The following is a 17,424-nucleotide window of genomic DNA, read 5'->3' as shown; positions in this document are numbered from 1 at the left end:
TTGTTCTAAAGTCAGAACAGGTAGATTCCAACTTGAAAATTTTAAATGAGACAAATTGTTCATCTTCAGAATTTATGTAAATGGAGACCATTTGTTATAAGGTGCAAAAAATAACTTACAAGCTTGTGATTTTTCTTTGTTCTTGCAAACAGATCCTTGACACTATATATTCTAGAGGTAGTTGTGATGGTGCCACCTACTTGCTAACTGTGTGACTTTGAATTCTTTAATTCTCAGAGCTTCTGTTTTTTCACGTATGAAATTGGGGTTAATAACAACTATGTCTCAACGTTGGAAGGACCCAGCTCTATGCCTGACATATTACAAATTCATGCCAAATATTCCTTAAACAAACATCATCTATTTGGTTAGGAATACAAAGCTTAATAACAGTCTGTGCCCTTAGAGTGTAGCAGTGGGTACAGAGTAAGGGAACAGATAGTGTGCAAATGCTGTGATATACATAAGCCCAAGGTGCTGAAGCATCAGAGGATGGCATCTAACATGTCATGGAATGCTGACCTTCTGTGCTGAGTCTAGTAGATGTAGGAATCCACAAGCAAAGGAAAACAAACTATCCAGGCAGAAACAAGAGATCACATCTTCTTTGATCCTTGATATAGTCCCTTCATTTGACTTTATTTCCTCTCTCTCTCTTTTTTTTTTTTTTTAACTATTTTCTCCTGTGTAACTACCCACCCTTAAATAACAATGGTGACATCAACTTGTATCAGCTTCGTTTATCAATGGATTCATACTGAATTTAGCATCTTTATGTCAGTTGGAACTATATGCTACACAAATTTCAGTTACACCTAAAGAAAAGGAGGAATGAAATTAGTTATGAAAAGAGAACCGGTGATAACTGATAGCTGGTCTAGTGAAATGAGCAAGGGCTTTTATGTGAAACACCTGGACTAGAATCCTGGTCCTACTGCTCTGCAGCTCTATGACCTGCACAAATTACAACTTCTTTTAACCTTGGTTTTCTCACTTGTAAAATTCCAATACTAACTTTTAGGGACATTGAGAATTAAAAAAAATTCGGTAAGGTTCCCGACCAGTGATTTGTGCCCAATAAAGGATAACTATTATAAATGGTTTCCCTGGGGGTGCCTGGGTGGCTCAATCCGTTAAGTATCCTACTTCCAATCAGGTCATGATCTTACAGTTCAAGTGTACCAGCCTGGCATAGGGCTCTCTGCTTAGTGAGCAGAGCCCACCCCACTTAGGATCCTTTGTCTCCCTCCAGCTGCCTGTCTCCAGCTCGGTGCGTGTGCACGTGCTGGCTCTCTCTCAAAAATAAACATTTAAACAAATGATTTCCTTGTAAAAGACCTAAGGCAAGAGTGAAAGATAAAACTAATTATAGTTAATCCACTACTTGCTAATAAGCAAACTGCTTGAAGACTTGAAATCAAGTTTACATTGGACTTTTGTATTTTACTCACAGTAGCTCGCGTAGGGAAAAAAAATCAGTAAAAATATGCCCAGATGGGTTCAGAGTAATGATGACCTGCTTTCCAAACACCATTGTTTTGCCCCTCTTTGCAAGTACCGGAAAAACAGGGATTTGGGGTGGCATGGTGGCAGAACCAAACACATCATGTTGGAGATTTCTATATGGGTTGAGTTTATGTGCGTTAGGCTGTTTTACTAAATCAAAATTTAAATACCTTAATCTTCTGGGGTGGGTACCAAAAGGAAGCTGCCGGGTTCTGGGGGGTGGGGGAAGGGAACTGGAGAGATCACTCATCAGCGCTGTGAAGCTATCAAAGGAGCGTCCAGGATCCGTCTATTCTTTATGTGTAAAAATCATAAAGGAATACCCGTGCACCCATCATTCCAGTTTTCAAGGCAGGATTCGATTTCTTCACTAACCAACAAGTTGGGCTTTCAAACTGAGAAACGACAGCGCATTACCGCTGGGCCGCCAGCCGGGCCGTGCAGAGGGCCTTGCCAGACAATGAATCAGCTATCCGAGCCGCCCAGTCCCAGACCTAGAAATACTTGGACGACCCCAGTCGGCGGCCGAGTCACGTGGCGAGAGCGCACCGCCGCCACCCCCACCCCCACCCCCGCCTCTGGGGAGCGGAGGATCACGTGGGCGCATGGCCCCGCCCTGTCGCCGAGTGGCAGCTTGGTGGGACTGGCTTTTGCCCCGGAAGTGGCTGTCTTCAGCTGACAGCTGCTTGTAAGGTGGCGGCGGCGGCCCCGGAGTAAGATGGCGCTGCGGCCAGGAGCGGGAGCTGGCGGCGGCGGGGCTGCGGGAGCCGGCGCGGGGGCCGCCGGGGCAGGCAGGTGGGTGTGAAGAGCAGGGTCGGGTCCCAGGGCCGGCCCCGCCGGGGCAAGGGCTGTTTGGTGGTTATGACGGTTTTCGCCCGCTTCGACCCCCTTTTTCTTTGGCACTCGTCTACGGGAGAAAGGGGTCCCCTAGAGATCTAGGCCGAGGGGGTGGGGAAGCCCGACATCCGTGTCCTGTTTCTCAGGCTCAGGGGCACTGGTGCAGGGGCGGAGCAGTGAGCGAGAGCGTCCCAGTGCGGAGAGGAGAAGAGGAGGAGCAGGAGGTGAGGGTCCGCTCGGCTGGGCTGGTGCCCGGCCGGGCTAGGGAGAGCAGCAACCCCGACGCCTCGCTTCTAGCCTTGGCCGGCCCCGAGCGACCAGACTTCTCTTTCCCAGTACTTGCCGGGCTGGAGCAGGGATAGGGTCGGGAAGGCTCTGAAAAATCTGGTCACGGAGCTGAACAGCTGTTTCCAAGATGTGTGTGTACTGTTCCTCTTTCCCCCCTTTAGAATGTCCTGTCCTTTTTATCTCCTTAACGCACGACAGACGGCAGGAAAATCTGAAGACGTTTGAATGGGCGCTTGTAGACGTAACTCTTAAGTCTTGTCTCCTTATTAAAATCAAATAACTATTAAATAGCAGTTGCGCAGTTATTAGAACAAAGCTTCCAGGCTTTGACTTAGCCCTTTAAACAAATCTGCCCTCTGTCATATAATTGCCTGTGGTTCTCATATCCAGAATGGTAAAGATGAAGAACGTTTGCAGCTTGACAAGTCCATCATTTAAGGAAATATTTGTTCTGGGAAGTTGTCACCCCGCTTCTATAATGACCTAGCCCGAGTTTGTTTTGTTAGCCAACACATAGTACATACACATTTGAAGATAAAATTAGCTTTTTATCTTCCGCATCCTAAATTATTTTTGGAAAACAAAGTGTTAGGTTTTTGATAGGCAGTGTTTTAATTTTGGAGTCATAAGCACTACTGAAGTGTAGTCTTTAAAGTTATCACTTCCTGCAGGTGTTTATATATAGCATAGGAAAAAAAGGCAGTGGCTGTTGAATAAACCACCTGTGTGCAGCCCCATTTTCTGTTGCCTCTACACGTCTTTCACTTTAGATTTCAAACTTATCTTTTGTTTTCTAATTTACGCTGTTTCATCAGAGGCTTTTATGCATCCTTGATACAAGTCAGGTTTGGGCTGCAGGAGGGAAATGTGTAATAATGTATATTCTGTATGTGATGACAGTTTCTAAAATGTTCTTGAATGGCAGTAATTTGATCAAGTATATAATTAATCATAGCACTAAGTTCTGGGAAAAATATAAACTTAAATGTATTTGGTGTTTTAGGCCCAAGGTGTTTTCTTTTGGTTGTTTGGTTTGATTTCTTTTGGGGGAGAGGGGTAACTAAGGTGCAGAAAGTTGAGTGGATCATTCTCATTAGTTTATATAGTATTTTAATGTCATCATTCACTGAACACACATTTTTAAAATAAGTGTGGCCTGAGTTGTGATCGAAGTGAGAATGATTGATTTTAAAATATCTTTCATCTATAAAATTTGGTTGGAGTAACTTCTGCATTCTAAAACTCTAGACGATGTATGGGAAGGAAAAGTAGTTAAAATGTTCCTTACCTGAAAAATGTATGGTAAGTGTTACATATATTGGAAACTTTCTGGGGCTGAAAAGCTGTATGCTCAATAAAGAATAGTATGGTTTTTAACACTATGGTATCCTAAGTATATTTTTAAGGGAAGGGAAAAAGGGGCACCTGAGTGGCTCAGTTGGTTAAGCGTCCAACTTCGGCTCAGGTCGTGATCTCATGGTCCATGGGTTTGAGCCCCACATCAGGCTCTGTGCTGACAGCTCAGAGCCTGGACCCTGCTTTGGATTCTGTGTCTCCCTCTCTCTCTCTGTCCCTTCCCTACTCCTGCTCTGTCTCTCTCTGTCTCTCAAAAAATAAATAAATAAATAAATAAATAAATAAATAAATAAATAAATGTTAAGGGAAGCGAAAAAGAGCCAGGCAACCTTTCCCAGCGTTTAGTGGAGGAAAACCAAGAAGCTATTAGGTACCGTTTTTCTTAGATACTTGTTTCTATTCTAATAGACTAAACAAAAAACAATGGCAGCTTTATTAATGTTAGCCTACTTTTGATAGGTATCCTGATTTGGCTACTTTAAAATAAATGGTAGAGTTATATAAAAAAGGCAAAATTTACCCAAGAGATGTGAAGTAGGAAAAAAAAATTTTTAAGACAAGTACAACAGAGAAAAATCATGATTAGTCTCTATCCTTCTGAGATATTATCATTTGTCTAATTTTTTTCCTGCTCTTTTATAAAACTCCTTAAAGGTTTCCTCATCTTTTCCTCTTCCACTGCTTCTAGCACATTCTAACATAGAAAACATTCTGTAAATATTTGTGGATTGAGGGTACATTGAAAGCAAAGGACTATTTCAGCTGGGCCTCAGTTGGAGGAGGAGGAGGAAGAGGTCAGGGGACTGTCTTCGGAGATATGAGGGCCTGCTGAACACAAGGGGATAGCAGGTAGGCCAGATGGATTGTGGCAGTAAGGGGGAGATGCGTTTTCTGAGATAAAACTGAAAAAATTGTGCTGAAACAGAAGGAGGCCTTGGATATAAACTAAGGAAATTCAGTTTAAGAGGATATCATTACATAGTTTTAACACCAATAGTGGCCTTGTCAAATGGTCCTTTAGGAAGATGCACCTCACCTGTGCTTTAGGAGCCATATTTCACAGAGTCTGTAGGTGGGAGATCCTTGAGGAAGTTTTGTTGGGAGTCCATGCCTGAGAAGTGCAGGTTAGTAGCAAAGGTAGCTGAAAGGGGGGGATGAGTGAGCTAGTCATGTGGCAAGTGCACCTCAGTTCTGCTCTCATACTAGGCTATGAGTAATAAATAGTGGGTCTTACCTTTGAAAATAAATTGTTGGTCATCTTGCTGCCATTTTTTTTTGGGGTGGGGGGAGGTTGCGTGTTTGGTTTTGGGTTTTTTGCCAAACTTATGCTGTCTTACCAGTGTCTTAGCTGCTTGTCCAACCAGTCTTGAAGCATGTTGCTATTGGTCTAAACATTCCAAAGAATCATAGGAATGGTACATGGATCACCAAGGAGTTTGGGTTGCTAAATACTTACTGGAGCAAGTCATGTTTGTCAGTAATGTTCTTCATTTAGTTTTTGTTTATGTTTTCAAGGTAACCTTTATGTGTCTCTACATTTACTATTGTCTATTTGTCTTAGTTGGGACCTTGGCAGACTTGCCGTCCTGTGTCCTCATTTGACAGGGGAAACAGGACAGGGTAGTGAAGAGGTTTGCATGGAGCTTTACGGTTAATTTATGGCTGAACTGGAAAAAGCGTAACCTGAGTTTCCAGTTTTTACTTAGCCACTAAGCCATACTGGTAATTGTAAATTTTTAAGAGTTGGAAAAGTCTTGACAAGTTGATTATCTAAGTGCATTGCTTCTAAGTTTATAACTTCGTGTACGTGAGTACTTTTCAAAAAATATATTACTAAATTTCAACTTGCAGTTTAAACATTCTATCCAGTTAACAAATTACTTAGCTAATACATCTTGTGTGCAGCATGGAAAAGCCATTTCCTTTTCAGTCCTCTTTTTGGATGCCTGCTTCTCAGCAGTAGAATTTGCTAACAGTTCATATCCTTTTCAAAGCTATAACTAACATATAACTAGATAGATGTCCCACTAGAACTTGGTAAACCACGTGACAACATTTTTTTTTTAATTTCATTTTGTTTTTTAATGAAAAATATTTTAGAGCCAAAAGACTGTAAAGTTTGGTTTTTAGTCTTTTTCCTGGGAAGGGGGGTATTACACAGTAGAAAACTCCAAGGACACATAAATTTGACAAATAATTCCTGGATTTCACTAGACCCTTTTAAGATTATCTGAAACCCCCTTCAGATCCTCGACTCCCAGATTAAGAATCTTTCCCACTCAGACGTTCTCTTCCTTGAATTGTTCCATTTTCTTTCCCTCTATTCTCAAAGAAAGAAGCCCCTCTTTCCTTTCAAAGCAGATCCCTTTTGCTGCCAGGCTGTGTCTAACCACATCTTTTGTATCTTAAACCTTTTCTCCCTACAGGCCCAAGAGTTTCTCTTCCTCTTGAAACTGTTTACTCAAAGATCAGCATTTTCGGAAGCAGTGTTCTTTTCTTGTTAATCCTCATTCTGATCAGCTTTTCTACAGTATTAAATACTGGTAACTACTTACTTTTTCTTGAAATATGGTTCTTCCTTAGTTATAACTTGCAGTTATGACCAAGTCCCTTGTTTCTCAGTGACCATCCCCTACTCAGTTGTCACCATAAGAATTCTCCAAGTTGATCTTTGTTGTCTTCTCCCTCTATGTGCACATTCCCTTGGCTATTTCATTCACAACCATAGCTGCTTATTATTATTATTATTATTATTATTATTATTAATTTGCCTATATTTAAAAGAGCCTAGCTAGGGGCACCTGGGTGGCTCAGTCAGTTAAGCATCCGATTTCATCTCAGGTCATGATCCCACGTTGGGCTCTGTGCTGACAGCTCAGAACCTGGAACCTGCCTCAGATACAGAGTCCCCCTCTCTCTCTGCCCCTCCCTTGCTCATGCTCTGTCAATCTCTCTTTCAAGAATAAACATTAATATAAATTAAATAAACATTAACATAAAAAAGCCTAGCTAGATTGACCTAGACTCGTGTCCTGAGCTTGAGTGCATCCTCAAGGATGCACACCTACCTCCTCCCCCATCCTACTCAAGCGTTCCTTCTTTTAGGAAACAGCATCACCATCCTTGCCATTTACTCAGGCTCAAAATCTCAGCATCATCTTCAGTTCTTTCTGCTGCTTCACTGTTTTTCCCCATTCTGGCAATTGCCAGATCCTCTTGATTCTTCCTTTTGAATAGCTTTCATTCACCTTGTCTTTTCCAGTTCACTGTTCTGGTTATGGCTCTTTTCATATTTATTAAGATTATTGTGGTAGAGGATGCCTGGGTGGCTCAGCTGGTTGAGCGTATGACTCCTGGTCTCACAGGTCATGATCTCATGGTTTGCGAGACTGAGCCCCACGCTGAGCTCTGCACTGACAGCATGAAGCCTGCTTGAGATTCTCTCCCTCTCTCTCCTCCCCTACCCTACTCACGTGTACGTTTTCACAAAATAAATTTTAAAAAAAGAGAGATTGTGCTAGTTTCTTTGGTGGTTCTTTTTGTTTCACATCTTCTCTGCCTTATCCTGTTCCTAGAAAAACCTAAACCACATTTCTGATCATTTCACCTATTTAGAACTTTTCACATCAGGGAAATGCAGATCCAAATCACAGTGAGATGATACTTTATACCCCTTAGCATAACTATTATCAAACAAACGGAAACAAAATAACAGGTGTTGGTGAGGATATGGAGAAATTAGAACCCCATGCATTGCTGCTGAGAATATAAAATGGTGCAGCTATTGTGGAAACAGTTTAGCAGTTTCTCAGAAAATAAACGCAGAATTACCTTATGACCTAGCAATTGCACTCCTAGGTGTATGCACAAAAGAATTGAAAGAGGGACTCACCAGATATTTGTATACTAATGTTCATAGCATTACTTACAACAGCCAAAGGTGGAAACAACCCAAGTGTCTATCAGCAGATGAATGGATAAGCAAAATGTAGTATGTACATACAATGAAGTATTTATTTTTCAGCCATAAAAAGGAATGAAATGCTAATACCTGCTACAACATGGATGAACCTTGAAAACATTATGCTAAGTGAAATAAGCTAGATTCGAAATATCAAATTATCATATGATTTCACTTAGTGTGAGGTAGCTAGAATAGCAAATTCATAGTGATAAAAAGTAGTGGCTACTAGGGTTTTGGGGAGGGAGTGATGGTGAGTTCTTGTTTAACTGGTATAGTCTTTGTTAGGGATGATGAAAACATTCTGGAAATGGATCATGGTGATGGTTGTACGACGTTGTGAATGTACTTAATGATACACACTGTACACTTAAAAGCGGTTAAAATGGTAAAATTTTGTTATGTGTATTTTACCACAATCAGTCTCTGAGTTTATATAATATTCAAAGTAAAATCAAACAGTTTAAAGGTCCTCTACTGTCTGCTTGCTTCTATATCTTACTCAGTCTTAAATCTCTAAACACAAAGCTCTGGCTTCAGAGCTTTTGCTCAAACTATATAGTATGACTCTCTTCGAGGTTCAGCTTAAAAGATACCTTCACAAAAGTCCCTGAAATATAACCCATCAAATTAATATTTTTCTTTTCAACTCTTAGTATTTGGGACCTCTCATAGCATTTAGCACACTTTATTCGATATTAAAGCTAGTAGCCTGCATGGGTGTCTTCAGCAAGACTGTGCACTAATTCAGTTCCTTCACGTAGTAGTTACTCAGTAAATGTGCACTGATTTGAATATAATCCAACCTTTTCATTTTATGGATGGAGAAATTGGAATCCAAGGAAGTCACACAGTGACAGGACCAGGACTAGCTTCAACATCTTCTGTCTTCTAGTTCAAAACTTTTCTCCCTATGCTACATGCTGCCAGGCACCCTATGGATGTTCAATCTGTGTTGATATTGGATAGTTCAGTATGGTACTACAGAACAAATGACCAGACCCTGTCCACAGTTCTTTTGTTTATGTAAAAAATTACATGTATTATTTGAAATCTTTATACATATGAAGATCCTGATTTGTTTTTCTTCTGTTTTTAGCTTCATGTTTCCGGTTGCAGGGGGAATAAGACCCCCACAAGGTAGGTAAAAGCTGAAATTTTAAACTTTTATTTTTCACTATTATGTTTCTGAACTTGGAAATTAATTGCATAATGAGTCCTATTGCTGCCAAATAGAGTAAAATTTTCCTGTAGTCTTGAACCTGTATGCCAGCTATTCTTGAAATTTCTCAAAAATTGTGTAATTCTAGATTATTAGCTCCATAGGGCAAAGGCTATGTCTGCCTTATGCTCATCGGTTTCTGTAGCACCCAGTATGCTGATAGAAAATTATAGGGGCTCTGTTGATGTTTGTTGAATGGATAAAAGAACCTCTTTAATTATTTTATACAACCATGTTTTCTCTGTATGAATTTGATTTTATGCATATAAAAGATCACATACTCTGATTCAGTATAAAGTACGTGTCAGTTTTATTCTTTTCATTTTCTTTAGTGGGTATATTCCTTTTCTCTGTTTCAGACAAGGCCCCACCAAAGTCAGTTCTAGCTGTGTCTTCAGGGAAACCATAGTGGAGTGATATAATCTTGACTCCTGGTGATGTGCTGCTGGGATACAGTGTTGAAGAAAGACTATGTCTGCCCTTCTCTTCTTTCTGCTCACACCCTCTTCATTGTACCCCCGACACATACCAATCTGCTTCTGGAAGCTGGTGCTTCTCAGAGAGCCAGTGTTGATTGCTTATAGTAGAATTGCTGGAGAAACAGACTCCCAGGTCACCAATAGAGACGAAAGATAATGAGTGGCTCAGTAGCAGGTGATCAGTGGCTCGTACTGACTTTGTCTCCATTTGTAATCAGTGATGGAGGTTGAGTTTCAGGTAAATTTTTCCAAGGGTCAGTTGTATTCTTTTCATTGTGCTCACATTTATGCATTATTTAAGCTATCTATAATTAGATGTGTCCCAGATTTAGATCGAATGGTTTGAGATCTTTTGTGCTTTAGGAAAACATTGCAGTTATTCATTTTCATGGCCCAAGATTTTGCATTTTTATAAACTTTCAAGTAAAACTCTATATGTAGAGCAACAAGAGAGCCCCAAAGGTTGCCTGATATTTTTTCTTCTGGAATTTGGAATTGTTTTGAGATTTTTTTTTTTCTTTTTACAAAGTATGTTAGAGTAGACTTTTCAGTCATTAGAAGACTTTAAATTATGCATGGATTGTTTCTGAAAGCATATATGAGGACCTGACAGGGAGAGTCATCAAGAGATCATGAGTAGATGAACAGGAGATGAGAGAGAGACCAGAATTTTCACTGCGCATACTTTTATGCCTTTAAATGCTGTACCAGATACCTGAGTTACCCAGTCAAGAATTAAATAACGATAATTCAAATGAATAAAACTTTAGGCCCAAGGAGGCAAAAGGGAAAACAGGTAAGTTCCATGAGGGCAAGGACCTGGTTTTGTTCACTGTTGTGTCCCTAGAATGGTGCCTGACAAGGAGTAGGCCCTCAAATATTTGAACAAATGATTGAATGAATAAATGAATGCCTCTGCTTATGTCACTTATAAATGGGGATGTTCATGCTTCTGAAATTAAACTGTGAATAAGTAACCTTTAAGGTTACTTTTAGGTACACAGAACCCACAAGGTAAGCATGGTATACTGTCTCAGACCTTTAATTTTTTTTTAATTAGTTAGAAATAATGTAGATGTAATAAAATGCAAAATTGGATTGAAATTTGTATCCAACACAGGTAGGGAATTTTGTTTTTTATGTTTATCTGTTTATTTCAAGAAAGAGAGGGAGAGAGAATCCCAAGCAGGCTCTGCGTTGTCAACCTGACATGGGACTCAATCTCATGAACCCTGAGATCATGACCTGAAATCAAGAGCTGGATGCTGAACTAACTGAGCCACCCAGGCACCCTGGTATTTTATTTTATTTACAGTTGTATACCAGCTCTCTAGAACTGTGCCTAAAATATAGTAGGCACTTAGTATATATTAAACTCCCAAAAGGGTGTTTCTTCAGTCTCCTCTGCTCTTGGGAATACTAAGTTGGAAAAATTTGGGAGTCATACTTTCATGGTCATTTTCCTGCCATTGCATCATTTACTTGTCATGCTGATGGCTGTTTGTGGTAAATGTTATATAAGCTATTCATATAAGGAAAGAGAAGAGGAAAATCATTCCTTTAAGCATATTAGATATTAAACAGTTATACAGATGAGAAACTGAGGCATAGAAGTTGAGCAAGCTACTCAAAGTTGCAGAGGTACCAAGTGACATTTCTAGTTGGAATCCAGAGTCCATGCTATTAGTATATATGGTATTGTATTTGTTGTATGCTGCTGTGTAAGAAATACCTGAAAACATCAAAAAGAAAATACATTCTGTTATTTAACACTGTGTCTGCAGATCAGGTATCTGGGAATGGCTTCACTGGATGGTTTTGGCTCAGGGCCAAAGAGATTGTAGTAACAATGTCAACTGGGGCTGTAGACATCTTAAGGTTTGTTAGGGCTGGGTGATGTTTCCAAGATGGCTCACTCACATGGATGACAAACTGTGCTGCCTTTTGACAAGAGGATTCCGTTCCATGCCACATGGATTCTCTGTAGGACTGCTTGAGTATTCTTGTGATGTGGCGGTAGCTTTACTCAGAGCAAGGAAGAAGGTGCAGTGGCTTTTAAGAACTAGCCCTGGAGGTTACACAGTGTCATTTCCACCATATCGTATTGGTTATACTTTATACTGGTGAGCCCTGCTCGGTGTGGGAAGGAATGACAAAAGGAATGAATACCAAAGGACAGAGATTGCTGGGGTCTATCTTGAAGGCCAAATGTCACAATTAGGCCATATGTTAATTTTTTAAATACGTACAAAAATTCCATAGAAAGGTATTGTTATCTTCGTTTTACAGATGAAGCTTTGTAACTTGCCCAGGATCACACAGCTAAGTAACTAACTGCTGGTGCTGGAATTCATATTCAAGTCTGTCCTCCTTCACGGCCTGTGCTTTTCCCACTAAACTGTGCTGCCTCCCAAGCAACGAGTTGTTTATATCCTTACAGTTTTTGGAAAATAAACTTTAAAATGTATTGACTTCTTGGGGCGTCTGGGTGGCTCAGTCGGTTGAGCATCCGACTTTCAGCTCAAGTCATCACCTCACGGTTCGTGAGTTCGAGCCCCGCGTCGGGCTCTGTGCTGACAGCTCGGAGCCTGGAGCCTGCTTCAGATTCTGTGTCTCCCTCTCTTTCTCTGCCCCTTCCTTGCTCATGCTCTGCCCCTCTCTCTCAAAAATAAATAAGTGTTAAAAAAAAATAAGTAAAATGAAACGTATTGACTTCAGTGATGCCCTTATGTTTTTCAGCAGGACTGATGCCAATGCAGCAACAAGGATTTCCTATGGTCTCTGTTGTGCAGCCTAATATGCAAGGCATGATAGGGATGAGTTACAGCTCTCAGATGCCCCAAGGACCTATGGCCATGCAGGTACTTGTTTCTTTAACCAATAGTTGACACAGCCATTGTTTGTTGTTATGTGTCACATACTAAGAGCTGCATTCTAGGAGCTTAGTGCTCTATTTGGCAGTAAATGTAGTCTACATGTTAGGTGGTTTCCTTCAAAATATAATGAAGATATGTTCATAAGAGTGGGAGGGGAAACCAAGGTAAATCATTTGAGGAAAATCTGGTGACTACTTTATTTGATTAGTGACTTAGGAGAATTTTAGAATGACACCTTGGGAAGTTTGGGGACCTGATGCCATGAAGTAGCATTGTTAGAAGAAGTCGCATTGTTCTCATGAAAGGAGCAGCGTCATTGTTTGGAAGACTTGGGGCCTTCTTTATATTGAATTATGTAACCCCCATAACAACTTTTAAAAGAGGTAGTGTCTCCATTTTTCTAAGGAGGAATCTGCAGCTTTGTGAGGATGCTCAGGTTGCACAGGCAGCTGGAATTTGAACCTAAGTCTTGAGTAAGTCTGTATTATCCAACTTATACATTGAATTCTCTCTCAAGAGCATTAGGGAGCCATTGAATAGTTTAAAGCAGTGGAATGACACAATCAGATTTGTATTTCAGAAAGATCATCCTGACTGCTGACTAGAGAATGATTGGAGGGAGAGAGGAGGGCAAAAATGGATGGAAGGAGAATCATTAAAAGGCTGATATAGTGAGAGCAGGTGAGATGTTGACTGATTAAAGCAAATACTGTTACATTTTTATTTTAGAATTGGTAAATGAAAATGATGGTATCAGGATTTAATAAGCACAGCCTAAGATGGGCTGATCCATTTTGGATCTCCATGTCTTTGTAAATTGTCTTCTCTAGCTATGATATCCATTTAAACCAAGTAACCAAATAAACTAAATTTAGGAGTCTGATCTTTGAATGGCTGAATCCAAAGTGTTATGGTATTATTTTTTTGAAATAAACATATTCATTCACAAATAAGCCAAAATAAAAAGAGTTTCCATACTGTTAAAAAATATTTTGATGTCATATATTTTTATTTTAACCAGTTATTTAAAATTTTCTATTTCATTGTGATTATCATGTATATGATGTATCAGTACAATAACACATGTATATAATTTATAAGTAATACTTAATTTTGTATGTAATGTATAAATAAGTAATATTTGGAATTTATAATCAAAATTTAAGTTGAAACTATTGTTATGTTGAAGTTAAATAGGCAAATGAAGCTTCTATGTTGTATGTAAAGATTTGGGCAGACTTTTGGAATCATTCTTAATCATCTCCAGTAGAAAGAAATAAGAATAAATTGAGCTTTTGTAGGTTTTTTTCTTTTAAACGTTTACTTATTTTGAGTGGGGAAGTATGCACGTTCACAAGTAGGAAAGGGGCAGAGAGAGAGAATCCCAAGCAGGCTCCTCACTCAGCACGATGTGGGGCTCCATCTCACCGTAAGATCATGACCTGAGCTGAAAGCAAGAGTCAGACACTTAACCAGCTGAGCCACCCAGTCGCCCTGAACTTTTGTAGGTTTTAAATCCATGTTACTCCACTTTTGCTAGGTTTTGTTGCAGAAAAAGCAATCCCAAAGCTCTGACTTACAAAAACAAAGGTTTATTTCTCATTTGTGATACATGTCCTTTGAAGGTTGGCTGTGACCATGCTCCATGTTCTCTTTATCCTGAGACTCTTACCTAGGACATCCCAGACTTTTGGCATAGGGAAAAGAGATGGCCAAATGCTGTTGTAACTTTTAAAGCTTCCTCTCACAGGTAGCATTCATCAGTCACCTCTACTTACCAAAGTAGCGTGATCAAAACGAACGTCAGTAGGGGAAAGAATATACCAGGAAGAGTGCACATCACATAGGAACGTGTAATCTTAGAGTAAAGGCAGCAAATAGCTGGAAACAGTTTACCATAGAATGCAATGTTGTGTTTTTTATTTAAAAGTGTACAGTATAGGGGCGCTTGGGTGGCTTAGTCGGTTGAGCGTCCGACTTTCGCTTAGGTCATGATCTCGCGGTTCGTGGGTTCGAGCCCCGCGTCGGGCTCTGTGCTGACTGCCAGCTCGGAGCCTGGAGCCTGTTTCAGTCTGTGACTCCCTCTCTCTCTGACCCTCCCCTGCTCACGCTGTCTCTCTCTCTCTCCTAGAAATAAATAAAACATTAAAAAAAAATTTAAAAAAAAAAAAAAAGTGTACAGTATAATGATTAAACAGTTCTATACAGGGACGCTGACAAAGCCTGCTTGGGATTCCCTCCCGCTTCCCCCCTCTTGTGTGCTGTCTCTTTCTCATTTAAAATAAATAAACTTAAAACAATTCTATACATTACTTAGTGGTCATCAAGATAAGTGTACCTTGATCCCTTTTTTCCACCCCTCCTCCCAGCCACCTCCATCTAGCAACCACTAGTTCCCTTTATTTATTTTAATACTTTTAATGTTTATTTATTTTTGAGAGAGAGAGAGTGAGTGATTCGAGGAGGGGAGAGAGAGATGGAGACATGGAACCCGAAGCAGGCTCCAGTAAGCACAGAGCCCAGTGTGGGGCTCAAACGCATGACTGCAAGATCATGACCTGAGCTGAAGTTGGACCCTTAACTGACTGAGCCACCCAGGCACAACTAGCTCTCTTTAAGAGTCTGCTTTTTTTGGATGGTCTCTCTTTTCTTTTTTTGATTTTTGGTTTTTTTTGGTTGGAGGGGAGGAGGGAGCTGTTCCTTTGTTTTGTTTCTTAAATTCCACATGTGAGTGAAATCATACAGTATTTGTCTTTTTCTGAGTGACTTATTTCACTTAACATTATACTCCTAGGGTCCTTCTGTGTCATTACAAATGGCAAGATCTCATTTTTTTTTATGGCTAAGTAATAGTACATTATATATATATATGAAAGATGTCATGTAGACACTATCAGTAGACACTTGGGCTGCTTCCGTATCTTGGCTGTTGTAAATAATGCAGCACTAAATGTAGGGGTACATAAGTGTTTTCATTTTCTTTGGATAAATACCCAATAGTGGAATTCCTGAATCATATGGTAACTCTATTTTTAATTTTTTGAGGATCCTCCCTACTGTTTTCCACAGTGGCTGCACCAATTTGCCTTCCCACCACAGGTGCAGGAAGGTTCCTATTGTTCCACATCCCTGTCAACACTTGTTATTTCTTGTATTTTTTATTTCATCCATTCTGACTGGTGTGAGGTGATGATCTCACTGTAGTTTTGATTTGCATTTCCCTGATGATGAGGGATGTTGAGCATCTTTTCATGGGTGTGTTGGACATCTGAATGTCTTCCTTGGAAAAATACCTATTGAGGGGCGCCTGGGTAGCTTAGTCGGTTAAGCGTCTGACTTTCGCTTAGGTCATGATCTCGCAGTTCGTGGGTTCGAGCCCTGCTTCGGGCTGTGTGCTGACTGCCAGCTCAGAGCCTGGAGCCTGTTTCAGATTCTGTGCCTACCTCTCTCTCTGACCCTCCCCTGCTCACGCTGTTTCTCTCTCCTAGAAATAAATAAGACATAAAAAAAAAAAAATTTAAAAAAAAAACCTATTGAGGTCCCATTTTTAGTTGCCTTGTTTTTATGGTGTTGAGTTATAGAAGTTCTTTAGGTAGTACTTTGAATATTAACCTCTTACAGGGTATATTATTTGCAAGTATCTTCTCCTATTCAGTTGGTTGCCTTTTCATTTTGTTGATGATTTCCTTTGCTTTGCACGAGCTTTTTATTTTGGTGTAGTCCCAATAGTTTTAATTTTGCTTTTGTTTCTCTTGCCTGAAGAAACATATCTAGAAAAATGTTTCTGCGCCAATTTCAAAGAAATTACTGTCTATGTTTTCTCCTAGTTTTATAATTTCGGTCTTACATTTAGTCCTTTAATCCATTTTGAACTTATTTTTGTTTTTGGTGTTAGAAAGTGGCCTAGTTTCATTATTTTGCATGTAACTGTCCAGTTTTCTAGCACCATTTGTTGAAGAGGCTATCTTTTCCCCATTGTATGAAAACTTGCCTCTTTCATTATAGATTAACTGGCCATATATGCATGAATTTCTAGGAGCTGTATCCTGTGCCATTTTTCTTTGTGTCCCTTTTTGTACCAGTACCATATTGTTTTGATTACTACAGCTTTGTAGTATATCTTGAAATCTGGATTGTGATACCTCCAGCTTTCTCAAGATTGTTTTGGCAAATAGAGCTCTTTTGCGGTTCCATATAAATATACTTTAGTATTATTTGTTCTAGTTCTGTGAAAAATGTTGGTATTTTGATAGGGATTGAATTGAATCTGCGGGTTGCTTTGGGAATATGAGTATTTTAACAACATTGATTCTTCTAGTCCATGAGCTTGGTCTGTCTTTCCATTTCTTTGTGTCACCTTCAGTTACTTTCATCAGTATCTTATAGTTTTCAGAGTATGAGCCTTTTACCTCCTTATTTAAATTTATTCTTAGGTATTTTATGACTTTTGGTACAATTGTAAATGAGATTGTTTTCTTAATTTCTCTTCCTGCTACTTCCATTATTAGTGTGTAGAAATGCAACAGATTTCTGTATATTAATTTTGTATCCTGGAACTTCACTGAGTTCATTTATCAGTTCTCATAGTTTTTTGGTGGAGTCTTTAGGCTTTCCTTTTTATAGTGTCATGTCATCTGCAAATAGTGACAATTTCACTTCTTTCTTATCATTTTAGATACTTTTTATTTCTTTTTCTTGTCTGATTTATGTGGCTAAGACTTCCAGTACTATGTTGAATAAAAGCAGTGAGAATGGATATCCTTGTCTTGTTCCTAATGTTTGAGGAAAAGCTCTCAGTTTTTCACTATTGAATGTATTGAGGTATGTTCCCTCTCAACCCACTTTGTTGAGTTTTTACTAATGAATGGTTGTTGTATTTTGTCAATTGCTTTTTCTGCT

At 39.6% G+C, this 17,424-nt stretch overlaps 1 protein-coding gene across 10 annotated transcripts in view; it reads left to right on the top strand.

Moving 5' to 3' along the window:
• Positions 1-2,262: 2,262 nt before the first annotated feature.
• Positions 2,263-17,424, top strand: part of SYNRG (synergin gamma) — an 83,409-nt gene continuing 68,247 nt past the window's right edge. For 7 of the 10 annotated variants that reach the window (XM_039256343.1, XM_039256344.1, XM_039256342.1 and 4 more), the window contains exons 1-3: positions 2,263-2,301; positions 9,048-9,088; positions 12,389-12,510. In XM_039256343.1, coding sequence (XP_039112274.1) covers positions 9,052-9,088; positions 12,389-12,510 — 159 coding nt within the window. In that variant the 5' untranslated portion in view covers positions 2,263-2,301; positions 9,048-9,051. Of the gene's footprint in view, positions 2,302-9,047; positions 9,089-9,687; positions 9,888-12,388; positions 12,511-17,424 lie in introns of those variants that run through there. The other 3 variants (XM_039256335.1, XM_039256340.1, XM_039256337.1) reach the window with 3 other exon arrangements.

The sequence above is a fragment of the Hyaena hyaena genome, unplaced genomic scaffold, assembly GCF_003009895.1.
Source record: "Hyaena hyaena isolate Hyena2069 unplaced genomic scaffold, ASM300989v1 scaffold_568, whole genome shotgun sequence".
NCBI lineage: Eukaryota > Metazoa > Chordata > Mammalia > Carnivora > Hyaenidae > Hyaena > Hyaena hyaena.
Note: the sequence above shows the minus strand (reverse complement) of the source record. Positions and strands in the feature narration are given on the sequence as shown.